The following is a 27,794-nucleotide window of genomic DNA, read 5'->3' on the forward strand; positions in this document are numbered from 1 at the left end:
CGTAAGCTTCAACCTATAGGAGAATTATTTAGAGGTTTCATCTCCTAAAAACAATAGACTTCTAAGTATATAAGTACCCTTAGTTCTAGTGTATGGAAAGAATTTCTTCCTTAACTTAATGACAATTTCTTTTTAATAATGAGAAAATTTTTACTCACCAGAAATTGCTTTGAATTATCCATTTTTTATATGTGATTACAAAAAATTACAGTTGTGTTATGTTCAATAAACTTTTACAAACTGTTTATCTATCCAATTTTTAAATTTAACTTATAAAAAAAATAATTATATTCTAAAAAAGATCCACAGGTTTTTCCAACACGGATTTAACCTAAAAAAAAAAAAACCTGTGTATAATGAAAAAGAAATTAAGTTAATCGTTACAGAAAAAAATTGAATTATAACAGATTATGATCAACCTGTCTGGTACTGGCCCGTATGCACAGTATATACCTTCAAGCAAATTCCACATGATATTTTAAATTAATATACCTTCTATAGAAACGGTACCTCTTTGCAAATGATCCTGGTAACCCCAATTCGTTCGAAACTTACACACATATCTATGCCTCAGGCGTAGGGTTCAAATATATAGATGCCTGGCCCGTGGTAAGGCTTATTACGCAATCACTGGCCGTATCTATTAATGCTTTACTACTGATTAGTTGCCCTCCAATCACTTTCGACCGTTTAAAAGGGCACTAGCCCTTTGATTTTCAAATCTAATGAGCCTTTCTAGAAGTTTCTACAAAAACGCTTTCTATAAAAACCGTATATGCCCCCAGGGCATAACTTCCGACCCTTGCCCTGAGCGCTGTGGGGGAGTGTCCTCCTCAAAAACATAATTTCTATTTGGAAATCAACTACGTTGAACAAAATGGCTATCTCAAATTTTTAATTGGATGTGTGTGGGGAAATGGTGGGCGTGGAAGGGGTGTTAGTTGCCTTCCGATCACTTTCGACTATTAAAAACGGCACAAGCCGCTCCAATTTCCAATTGAAAGAGCCCTTTTTGAAGTTTCTACGACAACTTCTTCGATACAAAGAGTCCTGGTCTAAAGGAAAAAAAAATAATACATTGTGCCAACATCGGTCTTATATGCCCCCAGGGCATAACCTAAAACCCTTGCCCCGAGGGCTGTGGGGCAGTGTTCTCCCCAAAAACAAAATTTTTTATCTGAAATCAATTACGCTGAACAAAATGGCTATCTCAAAATTTTGATTGGGTGTGTTTGGTGGAAATGGTGGGCGTGGAAGGGTTTGTTATTTGCCTTCCAATCCCTTTCGAATATTAAAAAGGGCACTAGCCGTTCCAATTTCCAATCTAATGATCCCTTTTCCAAGTTTTTACGACAACTCCTTCGATACGAAGTGCCCTGGTATGGCAGAAAAAAAATAATACATTGTGCCAACATCGTTCATTATTTAGGTAGCGCGATTGCGCTGCCCATGATTCAAAATTATCCGCATCTCAATAGTTTCCCCTGACAGCTGGTTTTGCCTTTCAGTGATTAAATAAAAAAAAATCCACTGAAAGTACGGAGCAACATCAAAACTCAAAAGAACAGAAATTGTTCCGTGCATGAGGGGGATAACCCCTCCAAATTACCTCTCTCTTCACACCAAAATTTCTTTTTGTATTTTAAAAATCTCCTTACTCTAATTAAACGGCTCTCTTGTTTCAGGAGTTGTCCTTAATTAATTGGGGGAAAAAAAAGTTACAATTAGCGTAAAAAATGAGGTATTGAGTAGAGGGACCAACTTCTCCTACACAAGACAGTTTGTGTTCGTTTTAACTTTGGATTTTGCTCCATACTTTTAGTTTAGAAAATTTGTTTTTTATTTAATTGTTTTCCAAATAATGCCGGAAAATCCGTCTTCCATAGAAACCCCCTTCCCCATATAAATTTCTCATTGGAAAGTTTCTTCCGATTAAGATCCCCCTTCTCCCAGACAATTCTATCCCTGCTGAAAATTCCCCCCAGAAAACTTATTCCGGACAACTCCGCCTGGAAAATACTTTTGAGCAAACTTTCGTTTGAAAAAAAGACTTGTTTTTTTTTTAATCTCTAGTTTTTCAAATCATGCCGGAAATTATCCCTCCGTGAAAAATGTTTTCTGGAAATTCTCCCCTCTCAATGTCTCAATTTGAAAGTTTCTCCTGCGTAAAATTCCCCCCATAGAGAATTTCTCCCGTGAAAAATAGGAAAAGCCCCCAGGCAATTTCAACTCCTTTGAAAATGTTCCCAGGGCAATTTCCCCGGTATATCTCCACATGTAAAATTAAATTGGCAAAGAGAAAGTAAGTCAAATAAAAAGAATTTAGTTTAAGAATTCTTTTAAATTCCCCCATGTAATGGTTTCCCTTTGAAAGTTCATCCCGGAAACTTCCCTCCCCATGGAAAATCCTCACTGCAGAAAATTCCCCCCCAAGAAAATTCACCCTCCCAAAAAATGTCTGTTTACTTCCCAAAAACAAATACTAAATGTAGACATTGGACAAATCTCATACCTTACAACCTTTTCCCCCGGACTTGCAGGGCCACTTCACTGCCAAAGGCATGATTACTTGACCTTTCAACTATGCTGATCAATATGGCCGTTTCAAAACTTTGATCGGATGACTTTGGGAAAAAAGGGCATGGGAGGGGGATCAAGCTGCCCCCCCCCCCATCGTTTTGGTTTCAAAATTGGGAGCTAGAACTGTAATCTCCCTTTGAACAAGCCCTCTCTCTATCTTATATGACCATTGGTTCGATACGAAACCCTTGACAAAAAAAAAAAAAATAAAAATAAAAATAAAATAAAAAATACACATAAGCGATTTTTCTTCTGACAAAAATTACGACATTTCACATTTTTTTTTTCAAATGGAAGCTAGAAACCCTTACAGAAAGGTTCTGACGGTGCGATTTTTATTAAGATTCTTTGACTTCTTAGGGGTGTTTTCGCCCTTTAATTTTCTCAGACTTTCATGGCTTGTGATGGGTACATGAGACTTGATGAATATTGTATATCTGGAGTCGGCGTAAAAGCCAATTGACTTGATGTATCTATTGTTATCAAAATTCCGGGACTTAGAGTTTCGGTTGTTTTTTGGGCGATATGCTCCTTGCTTATAGTTTATTGCCACGCACTATATGATTAACCGATAAGGCTTGGAATCCACTCTCAGAAAGGGCATTGGTGGCGGGCATGAACATTAATTTTATGACAAATATATATAGGTATTTCTAAGACCCATATTACAAGACTTCCATGACTTAAGAGGATCAGTTTTTCTTGGAACTATAGACTTCCTTCTGAAAATCTGGAAAGCCATGATAGATGGAGCTGCTGATGAATCTTGCTTTGCGTTGACTACTGAAACTCCATCATGCGCTCTCCACAAACTGCCTTGATTCTGTTCTGTAGTGGCTAAATCACAGGGACTGTCACGGCACTTGCATCTGTTGACACAGATTCTAGTAAGGCCAAATCCATGTCTCTTGCTATTTTACTCTCAACTTAGAGAAGATCGTCAGGGGTAACATATAATTTTTGAAACGCGAATTGAAGTATGTGGTAATCGTGACGAGTGTGATCTGAACAAGGCCTATAAGTCTAGAAGGTGTTTTATCTAGCCATGCTTTTTGGAGTCTCTCAGCAACATTTGAGAGTCCTCACTAAACATAGTTTGCGAACAGGCTATGCCTACTTCTGGATACAGCTGTGCATGCTGTGTATCAAATCAATCAATGGATTGAATACATTTTTCTTCTTTTTGACCAATTACGAAACAATTTTCGCTGTTGGATCTTTTCTGCTGGATGTTCACCGGTAGATAGCTAAAAAGCCGAAATAATATCGTTTTGGATATCGATAGTTGCGTTTCGATATTCGATATCGACATTGGTGCGATATATCGATATCGATATTCAATATCACCCAACACTACTCCTCACAGCAATCCCGAATATAATGCATATAGCCCTTTAGAAGGTCAGAAAGAAAACCTATTTTCGATAGGTAAGAGAGTCATGACAAAAGTAAGTTGTCCTTGGCTGTTTACTGTCACAGTTTCGGGCTCTTTTAAGTGGGAAGGTATTGCAGAGTCACATCAACCCCAAATATAATGCCTAGAGCCCTTTAAAAGGTCAGAAAGAAAGCCTATTTTCAATAGGTAAGAGAGTCATGATCAAAGTTGTCATTGGATGTTTACTGCCACATTTTCGGGGCTCTTTTAAGTGGAAAGGTATTGGTGAGTCACAGCAACCCCGAATATAATGCCTATAGCGCTTTAGAAGGTCAGAGAGATAGCCCATTTTCAATAGTAAGAGAGTCATGACAAAATTGTCCTTGACTATTCGCTGCCATAGTGTCCGAGATCTTGCATGCGGGAAAGTATTACAGAGTCACAGCAACCCTGAATATAATGCATATAGCCCTTCAGAAGGTCAGAAAGAAAGCCAGTTTTCAATAGCTAAGAGAGCCATGACAAAGGTTGTCCTTGGCTGTTTACTGCCACCGTCTCGGAGCTCTTTTATGCAGAAAGGTATTTCAGAGTCATAGCAACCAGGAGTATAATGCCTAAAGTGCTTTAGAGGACTAGAAAGATAGCCCATTTTCAAAGTTTAAGGGAGTCATGATATTAAGAAGTACTCAAAATCAGAATATAATAATTATCACTAACAGTGCTTAAATACTAATTTTTGCAACAAAAACAAACAATTTTCAAAAAGTGTTCCTAGCTTTTGATTCGCTAGTATTATTTCTACTTTAAAATTTGAGTCAGGTAAAGGAAATACAGTTAAATCATGGTGTTCCTGTTTAAGCAGAGAAACAGAAAAAATCCAGACTATAAATATCTTGAAATACAAAACAAGTATCCAGTGATCACTCTTCTATACTTTCAACTCCTCAAAATCATTTTGTGAGCCTCAGCGTAGGTTGACGGTCGCTCAAAAATTTACAAATGAAATTTGGCGTTTTATATGTCTGTGAGGTTTTAATCAAAGCAGGTGGCACCACAAAAACTCCCAAATTGCTCAAGTAATATTTCTTTTGAACTGATTCTTAGCGTTTTTCTAAAAGGTATGCTAGAATATTTTGAGGGACTGGCCTTTCCTGAATTAACATGGGCAACACAATAGCAGTGCTTAAGTAAAGAGTGAAGTGGGCTCTATAGTTTATTTATTTATCTTCCACCAAAGCACTTCGTATGGAGGGCTTTGCCATAGAAACTTTGGAGGGGGCTCGTTCGATTGGAAATTAAAAGTTCTAGTCCCCTCTTTTAAGAGTCAAAAGTGATTGGAGCCCCCCCCCCCCTCATAAGCCAAAGACACTCAATAATAATTTTTAGACGGTCATTTGTTCAGCATAGTTGAAAGGTCCAGTAAATATGCCCCTGATGATGACAAACCTTCCAAAGCCCTTAGGGCGAGGGCAGTAAGTTAGGCAATTCACTTATTGTTTACATATAGTATTTGTTTTTAAAGAATGTTTGAAATCAAGTCCTATCGGTATTTTCAAACATCTGTACTAATCAAACATGTACTCTTAAAAACCACTTCTTCAAATGTCTGAAAAAAGCCTAAGGCATCCTTTGCTGGTGGCAGGGAAAACAGCGCGAAGAATTCGTGAAAACAAGTCCAGTCGGTATTCTCCAAACATCTGAACTCTTCAAACATGTTATTCAAAACTACCACTTCAAATATGTGAGAAAAAGCTTAAGGGAGCCCTTTCTGGTGGCAGGGAAAAACAGCGCAAGAATTTGTGAACACTGCATACTATCATAAATTGTTGTATGTGTGGTTTCTCTGATACTCCAAGCTGCTGTTCCTGTTTGAGACACCTCTGATACTTCACAAACTATGCTTCTAAATTTATTCATTCACCTTCTGTATTATCAATTCTTAACTCTCCTGTTTCATCAACGTTGCCAGGGACGGATCTAGGGGGGGAGGGCAAGGGGACAGCCTGCCTCGGGCGCTGGTTCGGAGGGGGGCCCTCTCTGATCTGAAGAGATAAAATTCAAACCCCGATTTCCCAGCATTGGAACGCGCCAACGTTTGCCTTGAAGTTACATTTAACTATATTTCCCTCTAATGAAAGAAGCTTCAGTAAATTCATTTGCTTCGAGAAAAACAGGTAGAGTATTGAAAACAAAATTCAAGATGGCTAGATCTCGTTTTATAGATGAAGGATGACATATTTCTAAAAATAGCACTTTTCGCCATATATTTTGGGTCAAACGAAAAGCAGATCGTGCTCAAAAGAGATTGAAAAAGGATTTATAGAGAATTAGGACTTCTTGGGAAGAGAATAAAGAGCAAGACTTTGAACAGATTCAGGTGGAGTAGAGGTGTGTGCAGCTGTCTTGGTTTCAAGTGACTTGGCGCAGCAAATAAGATAGCTAGTAATAGTAGTTGTATTCTTTAAACACAAAACTAACTCACAATATTGTTCAGCCAAGAATCAAAGAAAAGTGTCATAAGCAAAATGTAAAACAAAATATGAAAACGAGCAATATGAACAAAACTATAATGAAATATGAGGCCAAGGTCGTATCCAGGGGGCTACTCAGTTAACCCCCCCCCCCTCCCGAAATGTTTGACTCGAAAAAAGTAAAAAAAAAATGTGTTTTGATTTGTTTTGTAGTTTTTTTGTATCCCCCCCCCCTGAGCAAAAATTCTGGATATTGCCTCGTTTGCTTCATTTCCCGGTAAAAAACATTTATTTTTCATGAAAAACTTTTTATTGCATCGAAACTAGAAATTCGACAACACTGACGATTTGTTCTTGATACGTTGACAAAATATGTCTTGAAAAAAAAATATTTTTTGGGTTATAATATTTCTTTTAGGCATTCCCAATATTTATTTCAATATGATATTTACTTTTATAATACTGAGTCGATTTATTAACATCTTCTAGGATTATGCTACTCTTTTACTCAAAATTATAGAAAAAGAATTGAACGAATACTTTATTTATACCTATAATATTTAAAACAACAAATTGAAAGCACTATATCAACAACATTTAATAACTGGCAGTCAAATAACGATTCAAGCCATGATACTCTCAGATATATTACTGGTAATATAACATATAATAAAGAAACATGTGAAACACAATTAAAGGTACAAATAGGAATGAGCAAAAAGAGTGCGAATGTGAAAAAAAATAACATGAAAGCAAACCCATAGACAGTAGTGGCTTTATGCCGCATAATCTGGTGGGGGACAATGTAAAGCTAGGTGTATAAAACAAGAGGAATTTAATTTAAGAAAAACTGTGGGCAAGCCCCCTCGCCCCGTCCAAGCCTAGAACCACCACTTTTCATAGAAAAAGGTCATTTCCATAGTTAGCACAGATTATCAGAATGATCACATAAGAGAAATTGGATGTTTATAGGTTTTTTGATATCTCGATTGAGCAACAGTTTCGCTGCAAAAGGCCAACAAATTTGAATGAAGACGAATCCCTTCCAGTTCAAAAACTCGTATGTTTTTGGGGAAACTTGAATCACAAACTTCTGGAATGAATTATATCAACGGCGATGACGGATTTCCCAAAGAAAACGAAGTGAATTTCTGAAACTATTTTCCCTTTCTGTTATGCGTTTTATGGTTAGGCTTCTAAGAATATAAATGGCTGGAAGAAAATGTACACCAAAGAGCAAACATAATTTAAGAATATTTTTCTATGCTATTCTGGAAAAAATAAGTGGATAATCTATGTCGTTAGATTCAAATCGCACAACCAACGTGATAACCAAATATATACAACTCACTTAGATAATAATTTGGGCTGTATAATGTATACTACGTTACGCAAAAGCATACAAACCACAAATAATTGGAACTAATATGTTTAAGGATTTAATAAGCAAAATACACAAACTGAACTCCATTACAGCCATGCTTAGCGTGAAAGATTAATCTTAATCTTAACGAATTCTGCGAAAATTAGTTCTTTTAGTCTCTGCTTAAACTTTGTCTCTGTTTAAAAGATTTTGAGTCTCTTTAAAGTCTCGTATAGTCTCTTCTGGAAAGGCTCATTGTCGCCTCTATTAAAAAAAAAACTTGTTATCTCTGCAATAATAAATTATTCGTAAGGAAACAAGGTTTTAATAATAAGTAATGACGTCAGCAAACTACTCAAAACAGGCATGGATACATGAGGGAGGTTTGCTTCTTGCCAAAAACCCCTTCCTCAAAATTTTGAGATTTTCGAAATTTTCTAGCAATTTATATATTCTGCATATAATTCATCATTTTAAGGCACTTAAGATTTGTCATGCCTGTTTTGGCACTCAAAAGATGGCGGGCAAACGTCCAAGAATCATTGGGACAGGGAGCTGCTTGCAGCAGAAATTTCTACTCCATAGCCTCTCTCAGCCCATCAGAAAGCCATCCTCTTCAGAATATTTGTACGGGCACGTCGATTTAGAGAGGAGCTTTTCAGTAAATTAAACTGCTCAGAAACCAAAATTGTCCTGGAATAGATGGCATTCCTGCTAAAAGCCCTGTCAGAGCTGGTTGCAGATAAGCTTTATAAATTTATTAAGGATTTCTGGTATTATACATGAACTTTTAGAAATTATACTTTTAAATAGGTTTCAAGATAGAAATTTCAAGACGCGACCCAACCAAGCAGAATCTATATTGGGCTTGGGATACAGGGATCAAAGTTTTTAAGTAAGACAGATCCATAGGGCTTTTTCAAACACCAGCAGAAAACATCCCGATTTTCATTGATTTCATCACTGTATTGAACGCCCAATTAACACAACTAAGTCAGTAAGGGGGCTTCGACCAGGTAACTGTGATCTGTTTTATTTGTGTGAGATATGACTAATTTCTTAATGATATTTAAGGGTGACTAACTCCTTAAATTTCCTAATACAAAAACAATTTAGATAGTTCTTTTAACTAAGCATAGCCGTAAGGTAATCATGGAGGTTTTGAATCTTCTAAAGATTTCAAATTTTGGCTTAGCGCCAAATATAGACATTCAGTTGAAGAGAAAAGACTTTAAGTTAAACTGAATAGTTGAATTGCTGTCACCAAGTTCGTTAGGTTTCTTTCTTTCTTTCTTATATGGAGTTGACCTTAAAAAAGTAACTGGAGACTGTATGCTTTTGTAAATCCAAATATTAATCCTAAGACAGTTAAAAATTAAGTTTAAGCTTAAAAAATTGAAAGTTGAAATTGAAAAATTACCTTAAAAGCTTGGAAATTAGGTTTAAGTTTAAAATAGCTTAAATTAAAATTAAAAACGAAAAAAAAACAATTAAGCTTAAAATAGCTAAAAAACATTCTTGAAAGGCTTAAAAATTAAACAAATAAAATCAAGCTTAAAGAATGGCGGTTAGAGACTTTTTTAAGCATAAAAAATTATTCTGGAAGGATATAAGCTCATAGTCTAGGTTCTAATAGGAGCTAGCACACGTTTCATGCATAAATCAATGTACAGTCCATATAGAAGTGGACAATAAAGCCAGAAATAGTCATTCTAACCGATTTATATACAAACTTTCCTTGTAAAAAAGAAACCTCATATAAGCTAGAACGTGTTTAATGAAAGTTGATGCGTAGTGCTTAAAAAAATAGCCAAAAATAACCGAAAATTCTTACTCGATTTTCTTATACAATCTTGCAAATGTTTCATAAAAAAGTCAATACATACTGCTTACAAAAATAGCCAACAGCAGCCAAAAATAGCCGAAATATTCCTTATAATATGATCAATTGATGTGTAATTTCTTATAAAAGAAGGCTTTATACGAGAACTCTACAAGAAGGCTGCTTGTAAAAACATAAACTAGTTTACAAAATAGCCAACAACAGCCGAAAATAGCCGAAATATTCATTATAATATAATCAACCAATGTGTAAGTTCTTATACATGAACAGTTTACACAAGAACTGTAAAAACTAGCTGCTAGAAAAAAGTCAATACGTAGTGCGTACAAAAATAGCAATATTAAATACAGATTACTTAGTGATATACTTCACTTTTTCATAGCTTAACATAGCTTCATATACAAACAACCATCACAGATCAGAAATAACTTCATTAGTCGAGGTTCAAAGCAGAAATAGTACCAAAAAAAAAATATGGTCTTTTGTCCCACTATTTCCCTCCCCTTGACGTTCATTTTCCTTTGTAATTTTGTAAGAAATCTGCAATTGTAATTTGAACCATAGGGACAAGATACTAAAATCTTTTGCTTGACTTTAAAATAGCCAAAATATCAAATCGAAGTCGAAGATGAATAATCTCTGAAAGTAAAGTTTAATACCATTAGTCAAATTTGCTTTAAAAAAAGAAAAAAACATCAAATTGTCATAAGCCTTTTTACCCCATTCAGGGTACTAAAACTTCCCAAGGAAGTTTCCATAAGAACATGCCTAGTAAAGAATTAATCAAAGTGCATTAATACTATAATTACTAAAAGCTGAGTTAACCCATTTCGCTTCTGAAGAGATCATTCAAGATCATTGTGTTTACATCCTTATAATTAAACCTCAAACAAATCGATGTTAATATAACTTCCTTAAAAATACGGAAGGGTCTTACGACCCTGTAAAACCCATTTGCTCTCTTTGCAGCACATTTATTGCTGGTTCATAGGGATGGTAATATCCAGGTAGCATATGAAAGTTTCTCTGCATACTCGTCGCCCTCAAATGTTCTTCTATGAAGCGTGCATTCAAATCATGACCTGACTTCGAATCTGGCATGATGTCAACTTGACTTGGAGGGAAACCAATAAGGTTGAAAGGTACAGACCCGTGATGGTCGTTAGGCAAGTAATGATCACTGAAATAAAAATTTAAATAGATAAGAAATGTAAGGTCAAACACACTTTGGCAAAACACTAGTTCTGATTCATTTAGGTCATTAATTCTTAGTGACAAGAATACTTAAAATATTTTGTGCTTATGCAAATCATTTGGCCTAGTTTGAGTATTAACTTGTTCGACCAGAAAATTTTCGTTTCTCTATCCAATTTCAAAGCAAGAAAAAACCTAAGTTTTTTCTTAAAAAAATGGACTTTTAAAAGTAGTCTTTTTCTTATAGAAACACAATTTGGGTTCCGTAGAAAAAGCACAACGGAACAGGCGATGATTTATTTGACAACAATTATTAATGATGTATTAGATAAATGTTTTAAAATAGGTGCTATATTTGTAGATCTGATGAAAGCTTTCGACACTGTGGATCATGAACTTCTACTTAAGAAGTGTGAGGTGTATGGTTTGAGGGGTAAATCATTAAATTTTTTAAGAAGTTTTTTAAGTAATCGTTATCAGTATGTCCAACTAAATGATTCTTCTTCCGAAAAAAAGCGTATTGAAATAGGTGTTCCGCAAAGATCAGTTCTCGGTCCTATATTATACTTGATATTTATTAATGATTTACCAAATTGTCTAAATAATTTTTGCTATAGAATAAATGAACTAACGGTAAACCCGACTAATGAAACAGTTTCACGTTTTGCTGATGACACAACAGCCATTAGCACAGCTAAGACAGCGGAGCTGCTGCAGATTTCCATTTTGGAATCAGTTAATGGAATTATAGCATGGCTGAGGGTAAATAAATTAAGGATTAACATGGCTGAGTCTAACTTTATTATTTTCTCGCGATCATCAAACTTTTACCAATGGATCAAGGAATTAGATATGCCCAATGGCGTTATAAAACGGACTGCGTCTTAAATACCTTGGGATCGTAATAGATGAAACTCTATCTTTTAAGGAACATGCAACTTTAACTAGCAAAATTCTGGCAAGAAATGTCGGTATAATGAAGAAACTCCATCATTGTTTTTCCAAATATGTCCATCGCCATCTTTATTTTTCTTGAATACACCCATATATACTTTATTGTTCGATTATTTGGCTCTCTACTTTTTCTTCTACCCTAAAACCAATAAGAGTTCTACAAAATCATGCAGTAAGAATTTTAGCCGGTATATCTCCACGTATGTCTGTTCGAGAAATTTACCCAACTTTAAAAATTTTGCCGGCTGCAGGCCTTCGTGAATTCTATGTATTGTGGTTTATTTTTGGACTGCAGCAGGATGTTCAGCCTCGTTGTTTGGGTGATTTATTGTCCATTAGGTCTACTGTTTATTCTCATGATACAAGGGGTAGCGCGGACTTCTGTGTACCGAGAGGTATATCGTCCCGTTCATGTTTTTCTTTTTTTTATAAAGGTACGCGGAAATGGAATAGTTTAGATAGTGATATTAAAACTATTGGTGACCCCAATATATTTAGAAAAATCATTAAGGAACTGCTTTTTGCTGAATATGAGTTTTGACTGATTGATTGATTTATTTATTGTGGGAATTTTGTTGACATGATGTTCCCAGAGGAAGTGTAATATATGATATTATTTTGTATTTATTGTTTAGTGTGATGGTATTAGGGGTGTCGGTGGCCAAGTGTTCTTTGTTTTAAGGATTTAGTTTTTTCTACCTCCCCCACGGACAAGCTTTGCTTTTTAGGGGAGAAAGCAATGATTTTTTTTTGATGTTTTTTCAATAAATCCTTCTTTCTCTCTTTCTCTTTATAGTTTCTTTTACTTTTTAGTTATTTGAAGATTAAGCCCAATTGAAGTTGATACTGTACAAGTAAAGAAGTGACTATTATTAAAAAACTAGTTAAAGTTAAAATATGCTGGAGCCAAGGCCGTACCCAGGATTTTTTTTGGAGGGGGTTTTAATCAAAAAAAAATTTCGGGGGGGGGGGGGGGGTTAACACAAAAAAACTCAAAAAACGCATACAAAATGTGTTTATATCCATTTTTGTTACGTTTTTACGAGTCAAACAAATTTTTTGGAGGGGAGATAGACCCCCCCCCTCCTCTGGGTACGGCCATGGCTGGAGCCTCCCACCCCTCAGCCAATGAAAACAGTTTCTTGATATGGAAAAGCATGCGACCCATATTTTCAAGCAGAAAAAATGCCTACCGCACAAAAGGCGAAATGAATTTCACTTTTAAATTACAGATACGAGCCAGATAGCACAACAATGTCACTTGATTGCGTCACTCAACAAAATTTACCATTTTCCGTCATTAGTTAGTTTTTTAGAGTGAACAGTAGGCCTACACTGTTGGTGAAGGACCGTTTTGTAGATTGACTACCACCGTTTCTCAACTAAAAATAACATATTAATAGACTAGACATGGGCGTAGGCTGCATTAGGCAGCATATTGTCTAGGGGGGGCAGTCGATAGTGTGATGGAGTTTTATCAACTGCTTTTTCCAAACCATCTGCTTTTTCAGCCATATCTAATGTAAATTTGATGGTCTAGGGGGGCAGCTGCCCCCTGCCCCCCCTCCCTACGCCCATGAGACTAGAGGTGTGGGTAGAACTATATGTTGAAGTTTGAAATTATGTAGACTTCCATAGACAGATTGTATCGCGTCAGGCTACATTGAATTTGTAGACCTCTACAATCAGAAAAAGTCATCAGCACCATCTAGAGTAATTGAGTAAGATTGTTACAGAGTTCATGTTTCAAACCAAACTATACACTTCTAGATGGCTTGTAGCAGTCGGATTTAACTTGCACCACCAGTAGAATTTAGAATCAGTACAATATCTCGGGTTGTAATTTTTAACGATCAAAATTAAGATTTAGCAAAATTACTTGAACCGCATTTTCACAGAATCAGTTTGTTTGCTCATTCTACAGCTAGCAATTTAATGCCTTTTACAGGAGTTATTCTCTACGTTCGATGCATAAAAGATGTATTATTACGTTTCTGTTTTACAAAATAAAGGGAGAAATGGACTCCAACGACTCGGTTTTTGAATTTAAAAAAGTTTTGAAGAAGAAGTAAAAATCTTACGAATCCCCGACAGAAAGAAAAATGGCAGCTACGTAGGTACAAGCACTTGTACGAAGTCTCAGTCTTAGTTGCTGTAGCTGTTCGTAAAGTTCAATAGTAAATCTCATAAATCTCTTTAATCTCGACGCATGAAGACGTTTTTCTCGATTTTTTTTTCAAACCCTTCTCCTACCACCCCCCCCCCCTAAAAAACTAAGCATTTATACACACTTGATGGATGAATCAGGGTAGCCCCCTCCCCCCCCCCCTTTGCGACAAAAGCTTTTTCATGCACAGTTGTTCTAGCTGTTCATGAGGCTTTGCAGTAGAGCTCTAAAACCTCGACGTGTTAGAACATTTTTATTGATTTTCCAGTTTTTAAGCGCTCTATCCCTTCATTTCCCTGAAAAAAACTTGTATCTATGCTTAGGGGGTTGGGTCAGGATAGTTTATTCATCCCGTTGCCCCACGACGTTTATAGGCCCCACTTAGCCGCTAGCCATATATTTTTAATGCCTTTTGCCTAATCCCATAGTTACTTATTACCCTGAATTCAGAAGATCCATTATACATATAAACACAAGGTATAAGAACGAAAAGGTAGTTCAGTATCAGATAAATTATTTCTAAGTTTTCTAGAAAATTACTTTTAATTTTCAATTAACGGGTTAAAATAGTGAGTTGAAAATTAGGCACCGTTTTTCGAAGAAATTGCTGCTGCTGTATCTACTGTTCATTGATAAATGCTCCTAAGAATATATATTAGGCAATTTTATTTTCAGTCTATATGTCTAACTTCACAGTTGTTTTTTTTCGGGGGGAGGGGCTTTGTTTATGCATCCGACGGACAAATTCCGATTACATTAATAATAAACACGAAAAATATCGTCTTCATGTATTTATTTGCCGATTGAAAGATTTTGGAAAATGTATAGTCATGTCCCTTAGTATAGAGGAACTATAGTGCTTTAACTTCTAGTCACAAAAGTGACTTCACAACAACAACAATTGTACCAAAAATTGTAAATACGAAAAGTTCTCTGTTTTTCAGTATGCTGGATTTAAAAAGTGACTTCACAACAACAACAATTATACCAAAAAGTGTAACTACGAGGAGTTCGCTGTCCGTCAGCGATATTTTAAAGTTTAAATTACAGACAAAACAGAGAAAAAAGTGTTGAGACTAAAGACTTCTGGTTCTTTCTATTGGCTTAAGATCTTACACAGAAACAATGAACAAACAAACAGGTTAAAAAAGGTCGGGTTATTTGAGTTCTCTTTCTGAAACAAGTACAATCCACATGCCTACTTAGCTAGACATCTATGTCTAAGCATAACACTTATCTAGCAATTATAATTTGCTTCCTCTTTTAGAGGTAACTCTGATTGGTTCAAAGACATGATTGACCCACGAAAATTCGTCACAAAAATAAGCCAATGAAATTAAAGCTCTTTTTTTTTACCACGAAACTAAAGGAAAGTAATCTATCCTTTTTTTTTCTGTATGCACAATTCTTCCTCAGTCAACACATAGGCCATTTATAACAATCTTTTGGTTTATCTTGCATTTTATATTATTAAACGAATATGATAACAATTATATATATTTTTGTTTATCCGCATATTTTTTTTCTCCAAAATGGAACTATTCTTTTTGCTGAAAGTCGTCATAATAGCCTACCATTTTCCGGTATAAAAAAAAAATCTACATGGTTCACGACTTTGGGATAACTTGTTCCCCCCTCCCAGCCTTCTTAATATTTTTCATAAATTGTCTGGTGATAGAAGTAAAGACCCTGAATTTTGAAAGCCTTAAGCATAAGTAGGAGGAATTTGAAAACGCTATTTGTTTGTTGACAAATCAGTTGATTCCGAGCTTTTAGAGGAAGACATTTCCATTTGATAGCTATCAACTGAGTCTTTGATTCTTCATTGCTTTACATTAAATGCTACGAATTGTGGCAGAAAAATTAGAATAATAATTGGTTTTTTAAGAGACTGAGTTTCGTTTGGCAATTATTGTGTGCTTAATAAGATTGTTCCTAATAAGATAATTGTTCGTTTTTCAATGTGAAAAAATGATCTAGATAGATCGCGATTTTGAGAAATTTCTTTTTCTTGGAAAATTAATTTTGGAAAAACATTTTTCATACGAATGACATAAAAAAAATACCCAGACATTCAATATCTTATTGGTTTTGCTCGCTACAGCGAATAAGATAAAATGAAACTAAAGTGGTTTGCGAAAGAGTTAAGAAACTATCCTTTTTTTTGCGTACTAGTCTATTAAGATCCATAAGTAACTTTTTTCTACCATTTTTTCTATAATTTATACAATTTAATTGCAATAAATCAAAACAAATTGGGTTTATCTATTGATAAAATTGCAGGCGACACCGCAGTAGCCATGTTTTGCAATTTTACATTGATTTATGGACTCATCCCCCTTTTCCGTTCTTGAAAGAAATATACAGGCAACGTCTCACCCAGAGGATTTCAGGGTCAAATCCTTTTCCAAAAATTTTTTATTTTCAAACAGGTTTTCACATTCTCCTTCGGAAAATATAAGCAGGGGTGTTAATTTTTAGGCACTAAACCGCAATTTCACACGAGAAAAAAAAATATATAAAATATATAATTATGTATTCTTAAGTAGCATCAATCTAAAAGAGAAAGTGTACAATTCGTAATCAATTTGGAATACAGAAAGGGATTCGAGTTACAGAAAATATCTGCAATTCTAACATCATTTAGGTAGGAAGCGCTGTCATGTTAAAAAGTGCCTCTTTCAGAAATTTGAAGCTTCAGGAGAATAATGAGAACAGCAAAGGGCAGATCTTATTACAACGAAGCGTAATTTCGTATGAGACACTAGGGGATTGTCACTTTTTTGGGTTGTTAAAAACACCATCAATATGGGGAAAGAATTGGTTGAAATCATTTGAATCATATAATCATTTTAATCATAAATCATCATTTGTCAAAGAGCACATCTTATTCAAACAAAACGTAATTTCATATGAAACACTAGGGGGTTGTCACTTTTTTGGGGTATTAAAAACACCATCAATAGGGGGAAAGAAGTGGTTGAAATCATTTGAATCATATAATCATTTTAATCATAAATCAGCAATTGTCAAAGAGCACATCTTATTCAAACAAAACGTAGTTTCATATGAAACACTAGGGGGTTTTCACTTTTTTGGGGTGTTAAAAACACCATCAATAGGGGGAAAGAAGTGGTTGAAATCATTTGATTCATATAATCATTTTAATCATAAGTCATCAATTGTCAATGAACACATCTTATTCAAACAAAACGTAATATCATATGAAACACTAGGGGGTTGTCACTTTTTTGGGGTGTTAAAAATACCATCAATAGGGGGAAAGAAGTGGTTGAAATCATTTGAATCATATAATCATTTTAATCATAAATCATCAATTGTCAAAGAGCACATCTTATTCAAACAAAACGTAATTTCATATGAAACAATAGGGGGATGTCACTTTTTTGGGGTGTTAAAAACACCATCAATAGGGGGAAAGAAGTGGTTGAAATCATTTGAATCATATAATCATTTTAATCATAAATCATCAATTGTCAAAGAGCACATCTTATTCAAACAAAACGTAATTTCATATGAAACACTTGGGGGTTGTCACTCACTATGGGCGTAAGCAGCATGAGGCAGCAGCGTGTCGCGGAGGGGGGGCAGTCGTTAGTGTGACGGAGTTTTATCAACTGCTTTTTACAAACCATCTGCTTTTTCAGCCATATCTAATGTCAATTTGAAGGTATAGGGGGGCAGCTGCCCCCCCCAGCCCCCTCCCTATGCCCCTGGTTGTCACTCACTTTCGGTGTTTAGGTGTTTGTCACTCGGTGGGGTGTTAAGAACGTCACCAATAGGGGAAAAAAAGATGCTATTAAAATAATTTTCAATCTCTGGGGGAAATAAAATTTCAGATATGAGCGAAAATGTATTTTATGACGTAGATAATTTTGGAGACCACACTGCCTTTCCATGACGATGAAATAAAAATTAAAAAAAGGGATGAAATCCTTTTTAATAGACAGTGTATAGAAATTCACAAAAATACCAGATATTTCTACTACTGATTTTTACTACTGATGACGGTCATTGCATATGTGACCGAAATATCTGGTATTTTTGTGAATTTCTATACACTGTCTATTAAAAAGGATTTTATCCCTATTTTGAATTTTATTTTATCGAAATGTATTTTAGAAATTTAACTTTTAGTCGTCGAAGATTTTATTCTGAGACTGTTAAGAATACTGTTTAGAGTTTCAGCTCATGAAAACATGACAGGTAACCTAATTGTTACTTTATCTTATTAAGCTAACTTTGTTTAATATTCTATAAAAAAAACAAGTTTTTTTTAACTGAAAGTAAGGAACGACGTTAAAACTTAAAACGAATAGAAATTACTCCGTATATAAAAGGGGCTGCCCCCTCCTCAACGCCTCGCTCTTTATGCTAAAGTTTTTTATTGTTTAAAAATAATAGAGTTGTGAGAAAGTCAAACTTTAGCGTAAAGAGCGAGGCGTTGAGGAGGGGGCAGCCGCTTTCATATACGGAATAATTTCTGTTCGTTTTAAATTTTAACGTCGTTCCTTACTTTCAGTTTAAAAAAAAAACTTGTTTTCTTTATTTAATTTTTGAACGTTTTTGAATTAATGCAGATTTGGATTTTGGCTCACCGTACATGAATAATTAAAATAAAATTTGTATATTAATTTTACTTTTATTTGGTTAAATGGCTTTCTCGAAACTTGTTTAATTGTATTTACGAACGTTTTTATTAGTAATAAATATACGTATCTTACGAATTAACTTGCGTAACAAACTTCTATATTCATGTATTTTTAATACGTATATTAGGGGGTTCGCCCCCTAGCCAATACCTTACTCTTTAAGTTAAAGTTCGAATTTTGTTCCAATTCTTTAAAAATGACCTCTTAATCACACAGGCCGTTATTTAGAATAAATATCTCTTATGAAAGTACTAAAAAATCGTTGGCTTAAAGAGCGAGGTATTGACTAGGGGGTAAAACCAATCATATACGTAATATTTCTGTTCGTTTTAAGTTTCGATGTTGCTGCTTACTTTCAGTTGAAAAACTTTTTTTTTTATATTTAATTTCTGATCTATTTTTAAATAATGCTGGGAAATCCGGCGCCCCTTCATATCAATTTCCCTTCGCCCATGAAAACTTCCTTCATGTAAAGATCCTCCCATATAACCCCCGACCCACCCCCCCCCCCCTACCAGAAAAAATCCCCCTGAAAACGTCTGTATACTTCCCAATAACCAATACTATATGTTAACATTGGGTAAAGTTCATAACTTTCAGCCCTCCCCCCGGGGACTTCGGAGGACGAAGTCATCCTAAAAGACATAGTTATCGTATTTTAGACCATGCTGAACAAATTGACAATCTCAAAATTTTGATTGGGTGACTCTGGGAAATAAATGAGCGTGGGAGGGGGCCTAGTTGCCCTCCATTTTTTTAGGTCACTTAAAAAGGGCACTAGAACTTTTAATTTCCGTTCCAATGAGCCCTCCCACGATATTCTAGGACCACTGGGTCTATACGATCACCCCTGGGAAAAAAAACATAAAAAAAAAGAAAAACAAATAAACACGCAGCCGTAATGTTTCTTCTGAAAAAAAAAAATGCAAAATTCCACATTTTTGTAGATGGGAGCTTGAAACCTCTACAGCAGGGTTTTCTGATACGCTGAATATGATGGTGTAATTTTCATTAAGGTTCTATAACTTTTAGTGGGTCTTTCCCCCTGTTTTCGAAAATCAGCCAAATTTTCTCAGGCACGTAACTTTTGATGGGTAGGATACTTTCAGTTTAAAAGAAAAACTGGTTTTCTTTATTTAATTTTTGAATGTCTTTGAACTAATGCAGGTTTTGATTTTAGCTCATCGTATATTAATAATCAAAACAAAATTTGCATATTAATTTTACTTTTTTTTGGTTAAATGGCTTTCTTGAGTCTTTTTTATCTTTATTTACGAAGGTTTTTATTAGTAATAAATATACATAACTTACGAATTAATTTACGTAACGAACTTCTATATTCATATATTTGTAATACGTATATTAGGGGGTTCGCCCCCTAGTCAATACCTCACTCTTTAAGCTAAAGTTCGAATTTTGTTCCAATTCTTTCAAAATCACCCCTTAATCACAAAGGCCGTTATTTAGAATAAACAGCTCTTATGAAAGTACTAAAAAATCTTTGGCTTAAAGAGCGAGGTATTGACTAGGGGGTGTACCCAATCACATACGTAATATTTTCTGTTCGTTTGAAGTTTTGATGTTGCTCCTTACTTTCAGTTAAAAACTTGTTTTTTTTATATTTAATTTCTTATCTTTTTTAATAATACTGGGAAATCTGGCGCCCCCTTCCTAGCAATGTCCCTTCCCCCATGAAAACTTCCTTCATGAAAAGATCCTCCCAAATAACCCCCGATCAACCCCCCCCCCCCACTACCAGAAAAAATCCCCCTGAAAATGTCTGTATACTTCCCAATAACCAATACTATATGTTAACATTGGGTAAAGTTCATAATTTTCAGCCCTCCCCCCGGGGACTTCGGAGGATGAAGTCATCCTAAAAGACATAGTTATCGTATTTTAGACCATGCTGAACAAAATGACAATCTCAAAATTTTGATCGGGTGACTCTGGGAAATAAATGAGCGTGGGAGGGGGCCTAGTTGCCCTCCATTTTTTTGGGTCAATTAAAAAGGGCACTAGAACTTTTAATTTCCGTTCCAATGAGCCCTCCCACGATATTCTAGGACCACTGGGTCGATACGATCACCCCTGGAAAAAAAACATAAAAAAAAACAAAAAAAAACAACAAATAAACACGCAGCCGTTGTTTCTGTTTCTTCTGAAAAAAAATATTCAAAATTCCACATTTTTGTAGATGGGAGCTTGAAACCTCTGCAGTGGGGTTCTCTGATACGCTGAATATGATGGTGTGATTTTCATTAAGGTTCTATAGCTTTTAGGGGGTCTTTCACCCTTTTTCCGAAAATCAGCTAAATTTTCTCAGGCACGTAACTTTTGATGGGTAGAATTAAACTTGATGAAACTAATATATTTGAAATCAGCATTAAAATCTGATTCTTTGTATGTATCTATTGGTATCAAAATGGTATCCCGTTTTCTAGAGTTTCGGTTACCATTGAGCCGGGTCGCTCCTTACTTACAGTTCGTTACCACGAACTGTTTGATTGCTGTGAAAGTGCTTTGAAATCGACTTTGTTTAGTTGGTTAAAATCGTAAGAACCAGTGCAATTTGATTAAATTAAAGGTACCTATAAAAAAACTTAATGGAGCTATTCTAATGAAGAAAACGGTAAGAATTGGGTTGCTTGATCTCTTTTAGTTTTAGAAGTGGAGTAAAACTGGATAATTGCCTAAGATGAGGAAAAATAAGGCATCCATGTGAAGGTACAACTCTTGAGCAGAATGACAGTTTTTCTTATCTTATTTGGGTAAAAAATATCTATTTTTAAACCTTGGTTAAAGCACAGATATTTAGTGTCTATTATTCTGACAGTTGGCTGTGGCTCAAAGCTTATTGGTATGGTATTCCTTCCATCTTTCAGGAGCACGAGTTCACCAAAATATTGAGTGGGGGCTGTATTTTGCAAAATCTAGGGGGATATAATTTTTTTTTCAATAAAAATACCGAAAAGGGTATTTTTGACAAAATACTAAAAAGAAATATTTCTCAAAATCTAGGGAGTGATGAGGTCTCTACAAAATTTAATCTTAGGCCCATAAAAAATGTGAAGGACACCAGCAACAATTTCGGTTGCATTTTATTCAGTCTTGATGATATTTTCTTCGTTATCGGCTCCTTTTTGGCCCAAAAGAAGTGTCATATACGGAAACTTGCGTTTGCCTGCCCCTATACAATGATAAAAGACGTATATTAATTCTGGTATTTTATTTGTTTTTCGCACTCTATTAATTTTAGGGAGCTAATCGGTCTTTTTTGAATAGGAAAGATATTCTGATACCTTAGAAAAAAACTACTAAACTACTAACCAGATAAGAAATATCTGAAGTGGAGGTGGTAGATGGCCGGTTAAAATATACAATACCAAATGGCATATTTCTTAAAGCTTGAGGATATGGCTTTTGAATGAGTCCTCAACTAAACTAATTCTGCCAAGTGAAGCTTATAAATCACTATCTCTAATAACCATTCATTTCATGGTTGCAGCGGTAGTTGCAACCTTGTCAAACAGTTTGTGGTAACGAACTGTAAGTAAGCAGCGACCCGGCTCAATAGTAACCGAAACTCTAAAAAACAGAATTTTGATACCAATAGATACATCAAAAGAATTAGATTTTTATGCTGATTTCAAATATATAAGTTTCATCAAGTTTTGACTGTTTTTTTTTTTATCAAAGTTACGTGCCTGAGAAAATTTGCCTTATTTTCAAAAAAAGGGGGAAACACCCCTAAAAAGTCATAGAACCTTAATGAACCTATCTGCAAAAATGTGGAATTTTGTATTCCACATTTCCCCAGAGGTGATCTTATCGATCCAGTGTTCCTCAAATATAACAGGAGGGCTCCTTTCAACGGAAATTAAAAGTCCTAGTGGCTTTTTTAAGTGACCAAAAACATTGAGGGCAACTAGTCCCCCTCCCACACTCAATTTTCCCCAAAGTCACCCGATCAAAATTTTGAGATAGCCATTTTGATCAGCATGGTCGAAAAATACAATAACTATGTCTTTGAGGATGATTTAATCCCCCACAGTTCCCGGGGGAAGGTCTGCACGTTATGAACAATACCCAATGTTTGCATATAGTATTGGTTGTCGGAAAATACACAAAAGTTTTCAGGGGGGATTTTTTCTGGTAGTTTAGGAGGTGGATCGGGGGTTACGTGGGAGGATCTTTCCATGGAGGAATTTTTCATTGGGGAAGGTACATTGCTTTGAAAGGAGTGCCAGATTTTCCAGTATTATTAAAAAAACGATCAAAGATTAACTAAAAAAATACAATCTTTCAACTGAAAGTAAGGAGCAACATGAAAACTTAAAACAAACAGAAATTATTACGTATATGATTGAGTTCGCCCCCTAGTCATTACCTTACTCTTTGCGGTAATTTTTTGCACTTTCATCAGATTGGGATGGAGGAGGAGCGTGCGTAGCTGTGTTGGCCTCAGGCGGCTAGGTGCTGCGGTGAGTTGTTAGTAGTAGTAGTAGTAGTAGTACTTTCATCAGAACTATTTATTCTAATTAACGGCCTTTGTGATTAAGGGGTCATTGTTAAATAATAGGAACAAAATTGAACTTAAGCGTAAAGAGCGAGGTATTGACTAGGAGGCAAACCCCCTAATATATGTAATAAAAACATACGAATATAGAAGTTCGTTACGTAAGTTAATTCGTAAGTTACGCCAGATCAAAATTTCGACAAAGACATTTAGTAAAAAAAAAGGAAAATTAATATGCAAATTTTGTTTTAATTATTCATGTACGGTGAGTCAAAATCAAAGCTGCATTAAATTAAAAAACGTTCAAAAAATATATAAAAAAAACCATTTTTTTTAACTGAAAGTAAGGAGCGACATTAAAACTTAAAACAAACAGAAATTGTTTCCGTATATGAAAGGGGCTGTCCCCTCCTAAACGCCTCGCTCTTTACGCTAAAGTTTGACTCTGTCTCACAACTTTATTTTTTAAAACAATAAAAATCTTTGGCGTAGAGAGCGAGGCGTCGAGGAGGAGACAGCCCCTTTCATATACGGAATAATTTCTGTTCGTTTTAAAGCGGGTTAGTCGACTTTTATCTTATATGATCTATTTTTTAGTCTTACAGACTTATGTAATGATTCAGACACCCGAAGTTTGTTAGGTTTACATATTTTGGATTTAGAAGTCTTTATCGGGCAATGAGTGTCAAACAAAGGGCAGAAACAATTGACTAATAATTTTAGTATTTTATCCAGATGTTTAGCAGAATCGGACTTTCAATTTCTAGCAATATTTTTTTTCTTTGTTTTCTTTTTTGGGGGGTGGGAGATAATTTAAAATTGCATATCTTGTTTTACTTAAGAGTAATTGTGATGTTTTATCTAGACCTTAAGCAGCATTTCTTCCCAATTTACAACAGTGAAAGCACAAGTCAGATCACTAAGACTTCAATTCAAAATTAAATATTTGATTTTGCTCCAGATTCAATGAAAGTATACATAAATTGAGGAAAATCACCATCATACATCCTAAAAAGAACTAGACAGCTGAAAACACTTATAAGTAAATAAAATTTCCCAAAAATGTGCAGAATAGAACAATCTTATTTACACACAAATGTATGCATACAAGATTGAAACGCAGTACATATGCCTAGTGGCATACTTCAGCGCTGCAAATACAACAGAAACGGAGGCAAAAGCCGAAACTAACCAATTTGACAAGAAAAACCAAAACACGGAACTACTCTCCTGCCGATTGAACTTTCAGATAATTTTGTAACGACCTTTTTAACAGTCGGTGATTGCAATGGTCACGGATTTTGAGCTGGAGCTGAGTTCAAAGTTGCCACACCTAGTGATTTATCACTATTTCTAGTGTTTTTTATATTGCCTAATTAAAAAATCATTAAATTAGCACATAAATCACTAGATTGTTGAAGAAAATCACTGAATCTACCGAAAAATTACTAAAATCTAGTGATTTTTTTTTATCGCTGGTGGGAATCCTGAGTGAGTCACAGATAAAAGAGTCTTAACTGCAAAAAGTACAATAAAGCTATGATGCCGCTTTCTTTTACATTAGATCTTAAACAATCTTTTTCTACAGAATTGTGATTTCCCAAAAATGTTCTAGAATAGTAATTTAATAAGACAATATTTTATATCCCCTATTTCCGAGGTAAATTCATCCACAAATATCAGATGTAGTATATGCATTTCCGGTTCCATCGTCTCTTTCAGATGGGGGGGAGAGGGGGTGTTCAATGGCACAGAATATTTCTGCTGAAGACCATGCACCTTTCTTCATTTTTTTAAAAGAACATTTAGTATCCACGTCATACAATAAATAGTCTGGATTGAATTATTGGTTATTAGAAATTCAACTCCTCGGCTTTCCAAACAGTGTTCCATTTCCTAATGATCTACTACTCATTATTAACATCTTTGCCGCTTGATTCTAATGACATCTCGCGATGATAAATGTCAACGAAAGGTCGGGTCAGTCGACTAATATCGAGCACAGATGCGAAAGAGAACCCCCTTTTTCAACCATAATGAAATTGCCACTTTTCAACAACGCTTTAACATTGAAATTGTTAAAATGAATTTGTATAAATTCTATGAAGCAATCTAATAACTAGCTGAATAACAGTCAAGTTGATAATTTTTCATGCTTTAAAGGAATATCTTAAGCACACAAATGTACGTTTTCTTAAATCGGGATTATTCGTTTTGTTTTGGGAGGCCGAAAATTCTGAGGCAAAACAGCAAATAAACTATAAGAAAAGTACCGGAAATTAAGACAAAAATCATGAAAATTTAGGAATAGTCTTTGAAGGAGGTTTACCATAAAAGCACTCCTTTCCTTTAGATGATTGAACTAACGAGGGTTTACTACTTTTTTCCCATTGTTAGTTCCAAGGGCAAGTAAACAACACGTAACTGTGACTGTTATTGATAATTCAAAGGTTAAGGCTGAAACAATTACTAGTACGAGGTGATCATAATCCGAATATTTTTTCATGGAATTGGTCTATAAATCTTTCTGTACTTTGCATGTTACCTTTTTCAAACAAAAAATTTTTATAAAAAGCATCATTTTGGCTGATTGTCCATTGTGTCGTCTGTAATTCTCTATTTTGGTGGCTTCTCAGAAATTTATAACTTAAAATCTCTTGGTAGAGGACCGTCTTTAGTTCCATTTCGTTGTTCTCTTTATTTTCGTTTCCTGTGTGAATTACGAATGGTGTGTGGTATGTATTAACTCAAATGGAGCCATCGAAACTGCCTTAGAAAATTCTAGCAGCATTAAGCTACCTTAGGCCAAGAGTTCCAACATTAGCAAACACAAGGTTATATTAAGTCAATAGATTATTTTTTCTGATCTTGGTTCATTTAAACAATGGGTATCCGATCTATAAGGTTTTCAATGTTTTATATATGGCTTTTTTGAATTTTGCTTAAAAATTTACACAAATAAGCAGAAAATTTAAATTAGGCAAAAATGTGAATAACACGTTAATTTCTCCGAAATTTGGAACTAAAAATCTTGTGACAAATTTTTGATTCCCCTCCCAATATTGAATTTGATGCCTTAATTTTTTTATATCGTTATATATTACATAGAATTTGAATTTCTGTTGTGTTTCTTTTTTTTTTAATCTATGCCTCCCTTTAAATGAAAAAGAAATGGTACACCGCCTTAGACGCAGAATCTTTGGAACAGTCATTTCAGGGTTTTACTTCTGTGTTTTCCTCGTTTTTCTGAAATCCTAAATTTGAATTGAAATCTTTTAAAATTCTGAATCTTTTCTCTGATATTTGGAATTTAGAAATTAAAATATTTTGGCCTGTAATCGCCATTGAAGCTAGTTGAATTTTTGTATTTAGTAAAAATTTAGTAAAAAAATATGAAAAAACTGAAAAAAATACAAATGTTTTTACTTTTATAACTTTAATAAATCAAATAATATTAACATTTTGATTACTAAATATCAGTATATGTATATTAAACTGACAATGCACATTCATTTGTATTTTTTTCAGTAAAGTGCAAATTATGCTCTGCTCTTGGGAAGGCGTAGGGGTTTTGAGCCCAACTTATGTTTATTTCTGCTCGTTTTTTAGTTTGACTCCGTTATTTATTGTAATTTCTGTTCGTTTTGGGTTTCATTTATTTATCGATGCTGATTTGTGGTAGTTTCACGCTTGGTAGATTATTTGATTTATTTTTCGCTCATTTTTGGTTTAATGGAGTTCTTTACTTTTCTTTGAAAAACTTATTTTGTGGAAATTTTTTTTTTTAAATTAATTTCTGTTCGTTTTATATTGACAAAGTCAATATAATACTTTAAATCTTTTCGTTTTTTTAATATGTTATGGTTTAGCCTGCTATTTGTGTGCTGGAGAAAAATTTTCAGCAATTTTTAACAACATACACCCTCTTAAAAATCTGAACACAAATAGTAGTGTTTAATTTAGTTTCATACCTCCTGTAGTTGACCTGAAATGGAAAACTTGATACCATTCGCAAAAAAACCTTTTTACTTTCTTTGATTGCTTGGACACACTTACGCTATTTTGATTTGGTTAAATTTTAAGAGCAGAAGCAGTCCCGAAAGTTTGAACATAATACCCTCAGTCGTTCTTGGGATATTGCTGAGATGCCTTGTTGGGAATTAGCATTAACACAGTGCGTTTCGATTTAATCTTAAGGCAACGTTCAGTTTTTAAACATAAAGTAAAATGAGAGGGTGGGCGTGGGAGGGGGATTAGTTCCCCTCTAATCACTTTCGACTATTAAAGAGAGCATCAGCCCTTTCTATTTTTAATCGAATGAGCCCTTTTCGAAGTTCCTACGACAACTCCTTCGATACAAAGTGCCCTGGTCTAAACAATAACAACAACAAAAAAATAATACATTACATCGATACCTACATCGATCTTTACTATAAAAATGTCAAGCCTTCCAATCACTTTCGACTATTAAAAATGGCACTAAGCCTTTCAATTTCCAATTGAATGAGCCCTTTTTGAGTTTTTGCGACAGCACTTCCTAAAAACACCTTAAATACCCCCAGGGTATAAATTGAAACTTTTGCTCCAAGGTTTGTGAAGACGGTTGTCATCCTTTCAGGCCTAATTTCCAGAAATTTCAACTACATTACAAAAAA

General features: G+C 34.8%; 1 protein-coding gene across 1 annotated transcript in view; it reads right to left on the reverse strand.

Annotated features, from left to right (window-relative positions):
* Positions 1-6,965: 6,965 nt before the first annotated feature.
* LOC148950689 (homeobox protein six1b-like) overlaps positions 6,966-27,794 on the reverse strand; it is a 44,190-nt gene continuing 23,361 nt past the window's right edge. Inside the window, exon 5 of the mRNA XM_089091708.1 lies at positions 6,966-10,812. Within this exon, the coding sequence (XP_088947834.1) occupies positions 10,566-10,812 (247 nt within the window). The 3' untranslated portion in view covers positions 6,966-10,565. The remainder of the gene's footprint in view (positions 10,813-27,794) is intronic.

Source organism: Artemia sp. Qi Xiang Cuo, chromosome 7, assembly GCF_049724085.1.
Source record: "Artemia sp. Qi Xiang Cuo chromosome 7, ASM4972408v1, whole genome shotgun sequence".
Taxonomy (NCBI): Eukaryota; Metazoa; Arthropoda; class Branchiopoda; order Anostraca; family Artemiidae; genus Artemia; species Artemia sp. Qi Xiang Cuo.